General features: G+C 40.3%; 1 protein-coding gene across 1 annotated transcript in view; it reads left to right on the forward strand.

Annotated features, from left to right (window-relative positions):
* Positions 1-12,773, forward strand: part of LOC130907826 (protein eva-1 homolog C) — a 137,730-nt gene extending 124,957 nt beyond the window's left edge. The window contains 3 exon segments of the mRNA XM_057823300.1: positions 5,280-5,414; positions 10,819-10,983; positions 11,203-12,773. Of these exon segments, the coding sequence (XP_057679283.1) occupies positions 5,280-5,414; positions 10,819-10,983; positions 11,203-11,582 (680 nt within the window). The 3' untranslated portion in view covers positions 11,583-12,773.
* The last annotated feature ends 1,563 nt before the right edge of the window (positions 12,774-14,336 follow it).

Below are 14,336 nucleotides of genomic sequence, written 5' to 3' on the forward strand. Positions count from 1 at the left end.
AGCCTCGTTCCCATCCCCCACTGTCAGCCAGCAAAAATGCTGCTTCCATCTTGAGGACTGCAGACGCTTTGAGGGTGACGGGAGGAGTAGGGGGACACGGCTACCTGAATGCACCACCTGGATAGATGCGATGGAAGTGATTGTGATTGGCTGAGGGTTAGAGTCATGTGTCATGGTAAGCCAATCAGAGCCGGTGTTTTCACACACAAACCGGAACAGCGCGTGCGGCAAACACACACACGCAAAACAGATGCAGAGGGATATGACGGCAAAGCATTCAGAGGAAAATTTGTCCTTTACGAGGTGGAGATATAAACACTATTTCAAGTCAAAATACTTGAAGTACAGTAGGCTATGTCTACTTGACCAGTTGTCTCAGGTTGTGAGAGTTAATTTAATTGATTAAACTCACTTTATATTGTTTACTGCTGATTGTTATTTTATTATATTGTTTACTGTTTATTTTTGTTGCACTTCAAGGGTAGGATAAATCTGTTGCTGGTGAGGTGCAATAAATATTACAAGGTTCTATAACACAACTACCTGTCTGTTCTTCTCTATTCAACTGACTCGAATACTGCTCAGAACATTTCAAATTCTTTGACATACAACAACTTTTTAAAGTAACTGAAATAATTACTTTCCCTGCTAACTAGTTACTTTTACTATACAGTAATTCAGTTACTAACTCAGTTACTTTTTGGAAGAAGTAGTGAGTAACTATAACTAATTGCTTTTTTAAAGTAACGTGCCCAACACTGTACATAGCAGAGAAAGCTATGAAGGTTGAAAAATCTGGTTACTTTTAATATACGGTACCTGTACGTAATGGAAAATCCTGTTGTTCACCATCTACAATATGTACATCAATAAAACGCTAAATATCACTACTCGCTTAGGGTATTCATCCAGGCTAAAGTGTGTTTAATTTGTTGGCTCACGTCTGATTTCATTTTGGATTTAGCATGGTTTAATATTTCACTATATCCCCACTGGCTTACAAGGGCTTTGTCCCAACTGCACTGGTCAGCACATGGGCCACATACACACACTTTGGCGCTGGGGGAGAGCCATAGTGAAAACAAAGCTTAGCCCTGCCAATGTAAACCCAGGCTATTGTTATGAAAACTCTTTTCCCCCCTAGTATCTTCGCGCCCAGTGGCCATTCAAACCTCTTGCCACCAAGTGGGACGATTCTGTCAGAGATCATCAGGTGTGTTATTTACTGGAAAACAAGCTGGTGTTGTCTATCCAGCAGGCAGCACAACACGGTATATGCATGTTAAGTAAATCTGGTAGTAAATCGGGATGAGACCATTATTTTAGTAGCTAAAGTGCGCATCGACTGATGGTGTGCAATGAAGTTCTTCGAATGTAAAATATATGCCGCAGCTCAGTAAATCTTAGGAAGCATTGTATAACACTGTTTTAGAAGAGTTATCCTTGATCTTGTTTAGCCAACACAGTAGCTGTGTCAGCAACATAAATAATGTGACATAACAACATGAAAAAGCTCAACCAAGTTGAGTTATTCAAAGGTATTGGACAACAGCCATCATTTCTATATTTTCTATCTTGATGTTATGCAGCTGTAAAACACATGAAAACAAGCTTTGTTTGGGAAAAGGCCAATTTGATATCAGAGCCGGGCAGTTTACCGAAAATTTACCGTTACAGAGATGGTTCACGATGACCGACGTAGTTTTGACCATGTCGGGAAATTCGTCTTTTAAATCAAACGAAAAAATAAAGGCTTTTCAGCCTGCTTTGTATATGTATTGTTTGGCTATGCTCATTAAAAAAAGGAGCCTGTGTGCTTACATGTAAAGTCACATGGCTATCAGGAAATTAAACAAACAGAAGCCCAGTACGCTAACGCTAGCGGCTAACGCTATAAGGGAACGTGATGCCTGTCTGGTAGCCAGGCCACAGGCATTTCAAGTATAGCGTTTGTCGACTCTCATAGTGTGGTTTTGGTGCCATGAAAGAACTCGACGTCTGGAAAAATTTTGGATTCAGAAAGACAAAGTCGCCATAACAACCTGGGACAGCGGCTCTAACCTTTTCAAAGCGGCTGAACTTAATGAGTGGATTTGGCACAGACTGCATATAGCAATCGGTTTGTGTGCGTGTGATTTCTCTGATAGCTGTTATGATGGTACAGCATTCAGCATAAATTATAATCCAACAGAGAAGCCTATAATATGACCGTTTAATGGCCACAGATATATTTTTTTTTTTGCATGTGCTTGTCTTATTCTGCGTCATTACTGTCATTATAAAATCTTAAATGTTTCATTGGCATAAGGGTTAGACGAGTATAGCTTAATGTGTGTGTGGGGGCTGCATGTGTGCGTGCGTGTACTTCAGAAAATGCTCTGGGGAAAAAAAAAAAAAAAATCTGAAACCTTGAAGTAAACATTTGTGTTGAGTAATCATGTCACAGCAGCCATTAACAATAAGTTGTCTGATACACGGTCCTGTTTGAAGTGTACTGTTAAAGCCCCTCTTGCTGTAAGTCATTTGTGTTACAGTGATATTTTTGCACAGTGGCCATATTGATATTTATAATGTTGTACATTGTACAAGTCATACACGCTGTTATAAATGTTCATACTTGTTTGCTTATTGTTCTCAAGATATTTATATACTTAATGTTTACACTATAGGTAAAATTGTTAAATGTTCATTTGAAAACTGGTAAATAAATCAACGAGAAACTGTTCTTCTGTATTTCATGCATTGATTCAGATTTTCAAATTCTATAACAGTCCGCTTAGGAGAATTTATCGTCAATTATCGTTTTCGAGGTAAATCTGCTCAATTTACCGTGATAAGTACTTAAGACCATAACACCCAGCCCTATTTGATATACATACTGTACAAATACCATACTGAAATGCTCATTGCACCAAACTACTTGTAAGATTAAAGTGTGATCGCCTTCTATGTAAAGTTTAAATTCCCCCACCTGCAGAAAGCATCTGTTCTTAAAGGCCATTTTACACCAAGTCATATTATGTCAACATACTAGGTTGGTGGTGATGATTTTTATCATGAGATGACATGTGTTTCTTTAATGTTTTATTATTAACAGCAGGGATTTTCCTCACAATTTCAGATGTTCCACTGTAATTTATAGACTTTCTTTGGCTTCTGTGCACTCTTGTCTTGCAATATTTTTACTGCTTAACCCATGAAAGTATGCTCTGCAACAATTGCGTCATAAGGTTTTCAGATTTGACAAAATTGCTATTTTTTTGACCGGACAAAAAACAATAGGGCCATTGAGACAAATGGAAGTGAGGATCGTGAAGAATTGACAAAACCCCTTTTGCGGTTGTTTAAAAATTTACTGGATATGGGTGCATGTGTGTCACGCTATGGCATCTCATAGCTGTGACCTTGGGCCACATATGCAGCAAATTAGAGCCAATCAGAAAGCTGTAATCAAGGTGTAGAGTAGGAGATGTTTGCATCGTGGTAGCAAAGGAATAGGGGTTGGAGGGGTTGCTTTTAGAGCTGTGATTAGCGTGCCAGACTGATGAGGAATGCTGGCTTTCTCACCTCCACTTACGGGGTGCTTGTTGATTTAGTTGGCACTAAGCAATTTTGAATGAATTGGGGTATCAGATTTTTGGATTTGATAAACAATTTAAGTGGCATATTGTGTGGTTTAGCCACCGGAGATGAGTAAAATGCAGAAATTGATATGAAATTTATAATTCTCAAAGCTGAAAGAAAACAGATGTGCATGCCAATTATTGTTTTGGCGTCACATTCTCAGACTTTTTATATGGAAAAAAAATGAAGTCTTCTTTGCTGCTGTTTTTTTTTATTCAATAGATAATAACTATTTTGTACATTTGTGTGATAGTTGGATTTAGGCTGTTTTTCTTTGTTCACATTTATGGAAACATTTCACTTAGCAGCTCATCTAGTGGCTGAATGTTCCAAGTTTACTCTCAAGATGGATTAAAAGTCTCACTTGCAAACTCCCCAGGGAATGTTTTTCATGTTCTCTCACATTGCAAGCAGTTTTTGACAATGACGTACATGATTCTTTTTGTTTTTTTAATATTACCCATGCACACATTCTTAACTATTACAGCAATTGATGTCAGGAAACAGCTGATTTGTCTACATTGACCATTGCTCCCAAGTGACACTGATACGGCAGAGGTGTAATTCACCACTGATCTGACAGGGCGCACAATCATACAGACTGAGCTGTAGCTCAGTCCACCAAATCCACATTAGAGCAGGGGCAGGAATGTGTGACGCACTACATCGTGGGTTTGCAATGGGGGAAAGAGTGTAGACTCCCTGACTCGCTCACAGGACACTGTGAGGTTTATGGGGAGTATGAAGGGAGGGGCATAGGTTTTGGGAAACAGTGCAAGGTCAAAGATGTTGTGTGAATCACAGCAGATTCTTTAAATAGAACACGTTTGTCGTTGTTTTGGCAATCTATACCAACTGATTCAAGACCAGAGATTATGAATCACGATGCTTGGAATTTTTTTGTTTTTTAAGAAAGTGAATCAGCAATTTCATCGTAACTCAATGGATCTGTTAGTCAAGCAGGAATTGCATGAGTCACACATTGTTATTCCTCCGCTCAAATAATCCGTTCTGCTTTGGGGAAAGCATAAGTGTGCAAAAATCTGCAAAAGAATTAGCAGATGTCAGTTATTATGGTTGCTTTGGGTAAAAGCTAAATATATTGAGTTCATCAATGTAACTTCTTCCATATGAACACTCTGCTGCTCTTTTACATACTACATCCCTGCTAAGAAATACAGCAGATGGTGGGTTCTGAAATAGCAAGACCAGAACAAAAGCACAAAAAATCCAGCAGAACTATGCTGGATTCATTGTGTTTTGGTACTGGTTATGCGGATACAGAAAGCAACATATGCTGGATTTCTCAGTCGGGATGGTGTACCTACAAGAGAACAACAACTAATAATATTTAGGGTGGCTCTTCACCTCAGTATAATACCTACTCATCCTGACACATCTCTTTCAAATGACTTTTCCATTCTACAAAATAAGTTATTCCATTTAGTACCTTGTCAGACACCAATCACTGCCAGTCACATTTATACACCCTTTTCCTGTGTCTTAAACACTGGGCTCAGCAGTATTGAATGAAAAATATGCCTTAACACAACCCTTGCTATTGATATTATAAATGATTATGATTATCAATCATTATAATTGTTCACTTGTGTCTTCTTCTTCATTGTCATGCATGGGCATCCATCTCCCTAAAGTCCCAAAGAAGTTGCTCCAAGATCAAAGCTCCATACCACCAGCCTACTCCCCACCACCCAGCGCCCATGACCCCAACATAGTGGGAGACAGCCCTCCTGAGGGGACCTCGGTTAAACGCCCAAACACTGTTTCAGGTGAGTAAAAGTGCACATACACTTACAATTAGGCACTCGTAGCCCCCCCCATGGAGAGGGGTTAACACTAAACAGTCTTAGGCCCCATCAGGCTTTAAGAGGAATAATATTGAGGTCTCAAAGCAGAAAATGTATGTATATTTGAGTCACAGAGATCCAACTGTTTCTATGTGTATTCTTGTAGGTCCACATACGACGAACGGCCTAAAAATAATCTAAGGCTAAGTTCATACTGCAGGTCTTAAAGCAATATTCCGATTTTTTGTCATATATGTTTTTTTGGAGTGCCCGTTCAGACTGCTTTTGTCCATTGAGCCTGTTCCAGTGTCAAGCATGCACACTAATTTGCAGTCCAAGATGCGCTGAGCAAACTGACCCGCATGTGCAAGAGCATCAAGACAAATAACCACACATGCTGGCTAAACTGGGCTTGCCACCCGTCCCTTGAAATAAGGAATCATTCCGAATTGGGAATTAAAATTTGCGTTCCGTTTTGAACCAATACGGAATATACGTGCATAAATACATTTCTATGCATTTTAAAAGTTTTGGGGGTGTGCCTTTTTTTTTTTTTTTTTTTGAATATGGAAAAATAATTGGATTTTTTTATTTCTGAAAGGTGGCAAGCTGAGACTCAAAGTCATTCAAAGGTGATCATATTTTGATTTCCAAAAAGAGGACACAAATAACAGACATAAAATAAACCCCGTTCAGTCTTATATTCAAAGTTTATATGGACCGGTAGCATACACGCACTGTCCGTGCATGACACACACACACATACGGACAGTTTGCCTGACACTCGCCTCGTAAGTAATCTTAAAATATTGCTCATTAGGAGCACAGAGAAAACCGAGCGTTCTCAGGCTTACTCTGAACCCATTTTATGTTTCTTATGACTGTTGTCAAGCCCGCTTCTTCCCCAAAAGTCGTGTTCAAGGCAAGCTAGGCGCTAACGCTAATGCACAGCTGCAGCACTACCATAGTGTCCTGTCTCTTTCGCTCTTTGCTGATGTAATTCCTGCATGAATTCCAGTTTGGGGCACTTGATAGTTCAGACCGCAACCATATTCTGGATAAATGTGGCCCAGATCGGATTTTAACCACATACGAAAGTGACCTAGTTCGGATTTGAAATGGTCCACTTTTATGCGACTTCCGCCGATCAGCCCATCAAGTGAATGCCTTACTTGAGTCGGAAAAACACAAAAAAGTCTGATTTGTGCATTAAGACCTGCGGTATGAGCCTAGCCTAAGGTAATGGATGCATTTATACATATAGAGTGGGGCAAATAAGTATTTAGTCAACCACTAATTGTGCAAGTTCTCCCACTTGAAAATATTAGAGAGGCCTGTAATTGTCAACATGGGTAAACCTCGACCATGAGAGACAGAATGTGGAAAAAATAACCCAGAAAATCACATTGTTTGATTTTTAAAACATTTTTTGAAAATCATGGTGGAAAATAAGTATTTGGTCAATACCAAAAGTTCATCTCAATACTTTATGTACCCTTTGTTGGCAATAACGGAGGCCAAACGTTTTCTGTAACTCTTCACAAGCTTTTCACACACTATTGCTGGTATTTTGGCCCGTTCCTCCATGCAGATCTCCTCTACAGCAGTGATGTTTTGGGGCTGTTGTTGGGCAACACAGACTTTGAACTCCCTCCACAGATTTTCTATGGGGTTGAGAGCTGGAGACTGGCTAGGCCACTCCAGGACCTTGAAATGCTTCTCACGAAGCCACTCCTTTGTTGCCCTGGCTGTGTGTTTGGGATCATTGTCATGCTGACAGACCCAGCCAGGTCTCATCTTCAATGCCCTTGCTGATGGAAGGAGATTTTCCACTCAAGATCTCTCAATACATGGCCCCATTCATTCTTTCCTCAACACAGATCAATTGTCCTGGTCCCTTTGCAGAAAAACAGCCCCAAAGCATGATATTCCCACCCCCATGCTTCACATTGGGTATGGTGTTCTTCGGATGCAATTCAGTATTCTTTCTCCTCCAAAAACAAAAACCTGTGTTTCTACCCAAAAATTCTATTTTGGTTTCATCTGACCATACCACATTCTCCCAGTCCTCTTCTGGATCCTCCAAATGCTCTCTAGCGAATCGCATACGGGCCTGGATGTGTACTTTCTTCAGCAGTGGGACACGTCTGACAGTGCAGGATTTGAGTCCCTGGCGGCGCATTGTGTTACTGATAGTAGCCTTATTTACTGTGGTCCCAGCTCTCTGTAGGTCATTCACTAGGTCCCCCCGTGTGGTTCTGGGATTTTTGCTCACTGTTCTTGTTATCATTTTGACGCCACGGGGTGAGATCTTGCATGGAGCCCCAGATCGAGGGAGATTATCAGTGGTCTTGTATGTCTTCCATTTACTAATAATTGCTCCCACAGTTGATTTCTTTACGCCAAGCGTTTTACCTATTGCAGATTCAGTCTTCCCAGCCTGGTGCAGGTCTACAATTTTGTCTCTGGTGTCCTTCAACAGCTCTTTGGTCTTGGCCATAGTGGAGTTTGGAGTGTGACTGACTGAGGTTGTGGAGAGGTGTCTTTTATACCGATAATGAGTTAAAACAGGTGCCATTAATACAGGTAATGAGTGGAGCCTCGTTAGACTTCGTTAGAAGAAGTTAGACCTCTTTGACAGCAAGAAATCTTGCTTGTTTGTAGGTGACCAAATACTTATTTTCCACTGTAATTTGGAGATAATTCTTTAAAAATCAAACAATGTGATTTTCTGGTTTTATCCACATTCTGTCTCTCATGGTTGAGGTTTACCCATGTTGACAATTACAGGCTTCTCTCATCTTTTCAAGTAGGAGAACTTGCACAATTGGTGGTTGACTAAATACTTATTTGCCCCACTGTATGTGACCACAGCCAAAATCAATCATCCAACCCTATGAAGAGTGGACAGACACATGGTAATTGGAATAAAGGGAACAATAGGACTACAAACAAATTTAGTATTTATCACGGAAGGCAGCCTGTATCTGCATTAGAACACCAATTAGCAATGATGAGGATGGTATATGAACAAATGAAAAGGACAGAGGATGTATGCAACGGTGATGACAATTCCTCATGCTCAAAAGGCCTTGACTTCCTTGGAAGTTCTTCCCAACTTTCCAGCTCATCTGGAAAAACGAGTTTTCGTGTTTATTTGAGTAATGCAGGATGAATTTTGTAACATTCAGACATAGGGGTGGAATGTGACACGTTGACATTAAAGTCTACATTCCTGATCACATCTTTTGTCTTTGGAGTGAAGGCAACAGCTGCTGTCGAATAGGTAGTTAGCAGAGGTGGGTAGTAATGCATTACATTTACTTGAATAACTTTTTGAGAAAAATGTACTTCTTAGAGTAGTTTTACAGTGCAATACGTTTTAGTTTTACTTGAGTAGATGTGTGAAGAAGAAACATTACTCTCACTACTCTACTTTGGGCCACACTATAGAGGCGTTTAATGTTTCCTCTTTATTCTACATATTGACTTTATTTTCGCCAGAGATGCTGACCGAGGCTCTCTTTTTCACCAATGAGACGTCGCAATACATGCTCCACTATACCGATCAAAGGTAACAACAACACTAGAGGGCGCTCTTTCTCTTTGGACATTTTTTTTGTTTTTGTTTTTTTTATCCACAAGAAAATTATATTTAATTCCAGTCAAATTTTTATCACTCGACAATGCATAAAGAGGGTTGGGGGGGATCTAAACGATTCCAAAAAGCAGTGCAAAATACTATTATTATATAATACACTAATGGTTGACATGGTCACCTCAATAGGGCACAAATAAGATTAAATGGTTTCTAATGTTTTATGACTAAAGTATGGATGTTGTTTCAAGTGGTTTTCTGGTCTGAATTCGACGATTTATGTGTCTTTTCGCCTAATATGGTATGTAACAGGTTATAGTACAGTATAATAATAACAGTTAATATACTGTAGATGACTTTGTGCTGAGAAAACAATATACCATTATTTAACAAAAAAAATCATATTGTAGGCAGTTACGTACAATGTTACTTATTACTTGAGTATTGTTTTCAAGGAATACTTTTTTACTCGTTCTTGAATAAATTTTTGGATGACTACTTTTACTTGAGTGATATTATCTGAAAGTAACGCTACTCTTACTTGAGTATAGTTTTTGGCTTTTCTACCCACCTCTGGTGGTTAGCATAGTGCGGAAGGTACAGCACATGGTTCCGGCTGTGTCTCAAATAAAATTCAGTTGAGTAGTGTAAACAGGTTGACAACCTTAACTGTCAAAACATGCCTGGAGGCTAAGATAAAGTTTTCAGGTCTGGCTCACACTCAGTTCTTTGTTTGAATTTCAGTTCTGGTCTTCTTATGTAAAGGTTGTCCAAAAGCATGCATGTTAGATTAAATGAATCGTAAACTGTCTGTTGTTCCCTCTTCATCTATTCGGTAAGTGCACTGCGATTTACTTGGACTAGTCCATGGTGTACACATGTCCTCTTGCCCTGAATCACTTAGAGTGGGCTCCAACTCAGAGGAGCATTGAAATAGTTCTTGCAGTGTTACCAACAAAATGAGATGATAATGATCCATAATGACTCATTTCACCTGTTAAGATTGTGTTGTTTATTTTTCTGGCTGGCTTAATGTGTTTCACCGTGAATTCTTGGTAATGCTAGTGGGCATGTACGCCAGAGCTGTAGGTCCAGGTGGAAACATTTATACATGCAACCAGCAATTTAAGTCCAAACGAAGTTCATCAGTTAAGAAGTCTGACACACCTCTAATTACATTGCGTTTGTATGACATTTAAACAAATAATGCTCAACCACAACAACTGTGTTAGCACCACATAGATTCTGTATTTTTTTATCTATAAGACGAAGTTCTGCAATCGCCCAATCTACTCTGTAACGCAAAGGAGAATACATGGCAAATCTACCCTTGTGCTTCAGATGCAACATTTGCCGAGGCGGCTTTATAATAGAAGCTTGTGTAAAAAACATTGTTTAGACTTTCCCTGAGTGGTTATCTAGTCTCAATGGCCTGAGTCAGGCAGAATTTTGCTGCCTTAGTGCCGTGCTATCTTGTCGATCACAAGAAAGAACATGTGTTTAATGCATCGTCTCAGAAGAAAATGAATAAAACACCCACTCAGATGCTGTTGAATGACTCAACCGCTATGACACATTTCACTTGCTTTACTGTAAATGACCCAATTGATGCATGCCATCATGATCTGACGCCACATGTGTTTATGCGATGGCTGAAACATAAAGTGTCTCATCAGTTTCAAGACCAGATTGAAGTCTGAATACCTAAGGCCAACATCCTGAACCTCTCCGTTATCTTATGTTCAACCGTTCTTTGACTCACTTTCCTGTAATTTCTTGCCATTCCAGACCGGAAGCGCATCAGGGAGACCAGCTCCAACCAGGAGAAATATCCAGAGGTCGGAAGAGGGGGAGGCGAGACTCCGAGGCCCCCGGAGATGAATCCCATTATCAACTCCAATGCCAGCATGTCCCTCATTAGCAACGCACTGGCAGCCTACACATATGTTTCAAGTAGGAACGCATTTGATTATTATTGTCTAAAAATTTTGTCAAGAAAAGAATTAATCATTGAAGTTTGTAATTTTAGTAAATAGTCAAGAGAGTATAAGAGCTATAGGTCTAGTGAACCAGAGAGTACAATATTTGATATGAAACAAAAGCAAGCAATTATTGCAGTAGCTGTCATATATCACTCACATATGTGGTCATTATCTTTCCGCTCTACACCAGACCACCCAGAGAGGGCGGCGCTCTTCTTTGTCTGTGGCGTCTGTCTGGGCCTCTTCCTCACCCTCTTCGCACTGGTGGTCCAGATCTCCTGTCGCACCGACTGTCAACCCCGACGGCAGCCCACCGCCAAGAAACGCGCGCGCCCCGCCGATTCGTCGTCGGACTCCAGCGACTCCGACTCAGACTGGGACGCCAACTCGGACCTTTCGGCACGACGGCACCGGAGGTTCGAGCGCACACTCAACATGAATGTGTTCACGTCGGCGGAAGAGTTAGAGCGAGCGCAGAGGCTTGAGGAGCGGGAACGGATCATTAGAGAGATCTGGATGAACGGGCAGCCCGACGTCCCTGGAACAAGAAGTCTCAATCGGTATTACTGACGACCGTTTCGGATGAAACATTTACTTGAACAAGACTTAGGATGGCTCGCACCTGTCAACCAGCAAGGGGGTACTGCAGACTTGAAAGCCCTCTGAGGTCAGCCTTCTCCTTTGGGTATCATAAGTTTTACCCCATCTGTAGGAGTGTTTTTTTTCCCCCCCTATGCCTGTCAGCTGGAGCGTACTGACGGAAGCGAGGGGGTGAAAGGCTAAACTGCCTCGTCTGAGACCTCAGAAGGCCTTTTTTTTTTATGGTTTTTATCTGCATTGGACCCATACAGGCCAGCGGAGACTTCCCGGTGATTAAAGGAGCGAGGCCTCAGGCAGCTGCAACACTTGGAACTTTAGCCAACATTCAAGCCCAAGAAGTGTACAGCACAATCTTTTTTTCTCCACAGAGGAAGCTGTCTTTCATAAAACCAAAAGATATTTCCTTTTGCCCCTTCAACGCTTATGAAATCTATTTTATAATATTTAATAGTTTATTGATGTTTGTGTATTTTTGTTCTCATGTATGGTTTATTGTGAGATATTTTTATACTTGGCAAAGGTTGTCCGGCGCCTCAGGGATACAATCCTACAGTGTCTGTTTGGTTTTGCCTTCCAAGAGGGGGGGCATCCGCCCTTTTTTAAATCATGTACAATGGCATTTAAAGAGAAAATATATCATACAGAGATCCTCAAAGAGGTTTTTAGTGATTTAGCCTTATTTTTGATACAGTATGTGGAACTCACAGTGCAGTGCCTTTTTCAAGCTACGATGCCTCTTACAGACCTGATCGCTAGAAAGACCAAATAAGTGAGTGTGTTTTCTGATAGTTGAGCAAAAGTGAAACCATAAGTTCAATCAGACCATCAAGAAAACATCCATCACTGTGAGATAAGATTCAAATCACATCACCCTTATTAAGCTATTAAAATCCAGTTGTTTTTGCTTCTCTGGTTTCAAGTGTAGAAATAACAATATTTTTCATTTAAAAAGTTTTTTTTTTTCTTTACTTGAGAGTTGACTAACAGACAACACACCGTACTTATGAGGATCACCCATATTGGGACAGCCTGTCTATGCTGTAACATTTTTAGACCATTTGTTTTCATTTGAAGATGAACACTGCAATAGCTGACAAACATAAGACCAAGAGATGACTCCTGTGTTTGGAATAAACGGTTCAAAAATATTGTGTTCGGATTTATTTTCACCAAATAAAAAAATATATACCTTTTTTTATTCAATTATATATCGCATTTCTCTTTGCAGGTACTACAGTGCTGGCCAAAAGTATTGTTACCCCTGCAATTCTGTCAGATAATGCTTAATTTCTCCCAGAAAATGATTGCAATTACAAATGCTTTGGTAGTAATATATTTATTTTGCTTGCAATGAAAAACAAAAAAAGAGAATGGGAGAAAAAAAATCATTATCATTTTACACAAAACTCCAAAAATGGGACGGACAAAAGTATTGGCACCCTCAGCCTAATACTTGGTAGCACAACCTTCAGACAATATAACTGCCAACAACCGCTCCCGGTATCCATCAATGAGATTCTTGCAGTGCTCTGCTAGAATTTTAGACTATTCTTCTTTGACCAACTGCTCCAGGTCTGAGATTTGAAGTGCGCCTTCTCCAAACTGCCATTTTCAGATCTGTCCACAGGTGCTCTATGGGATTCAGGTCTGGGCTCAATCCTGGCCACTTTTGAAGTCTCCAGTGCTTTCTCTCAAACCATTTTCTAGTGTTTTAATAGACCCATGACCTCTGAGGGAGACCCAGCTTTCTCACACTGGGCCCCACAATATGCTGCAAAATGTGTTGGTAGTCTTCAGACTTCATAATGCCATGCTTTGCTGCCTCTGGCACTGGACTGTGCCAGAGGTTTGACTGTGGGGACAGTGTTCTTTTCTTTGCTTATTTTTATTTGTTTTTTAAGCAGTTGTATTTTTTTCCTCTCCTCACAAACTTATCTATAAGAACTGTTGTTATAATGATACTCTGTTAATGCCTTTTCCCGAAAAGCTCTACTTTTGTCTCATGTGACCAGAGAACATTCTTCCACAACATTTTTGGCTTTCTCAGGTAAGTTTTGGCAACCTCCAGCCTGGCTTTTTTTATGTCTCTGGGTCAGAAGTGGGATCGTCCTAGCGAGCCTAACTTCGAGTCCCTTTTCATTGGCCGGGTAGTACGGGTTGACACTGTTCTACCGTCGGACTGCAGGACAGCTTGAACTTGTTTGGATGTTAGTCGAGGTTCTTTAGCCACCATACGCACAATCTTTCATTGAAATCTTTCGTCAATTTTTCTTTTCCGTCCACATCTAGGGAGGTTAGCCACAGTGCCGTGGGCTTTACACTTATTGATGACACTGCGAATAGTAGACACAGGAACATTCAGCTCTTTGGAGATGGCCTTGAGATTGCCCATGCTTCCTCACAATTCTGCTTCTCAAGTCCTCCGACAGTTCTATGGTCTTCTTTTCTCGATGCTCAATGTGTTACAAGGACACAGGAAAGAGGTTGAGTCTACTTTAATCCATTTTAACAGGCTGCAAGTGTGATTTAGTTATTGCCAACACCTATTATGTGCCACAGGTAAGTAACAGGTGGTGTTATTTACACAAATTAGAGAAGCGCCACATGATTTTTCAAAGGGTGCCAGTACTTTTGTCCTGCCCATTTTTGGAGTTTTGTGTAAAATGAAAATGATTTTTTTTTTTTTTTTTTCTTCCCCATTCTCTTTTGTGTTTTTTCATTGCA

Source organism: Corythoichthys intestinalis, chromosome 19 (assembly GCF_030265065.1).
Source record: "Corythoichthys intestinalis isolate RoL2023-P3 chromosome 19, ASM3026506v1, whole genome shotgun sequence".
Lineage (NCBI taxonomy): Eukaryota > Metazoa > Chordata > Actinopteri > Syngnathiformes > Syngnathidae > Corythoichthys > Corythoichthys intestinalis.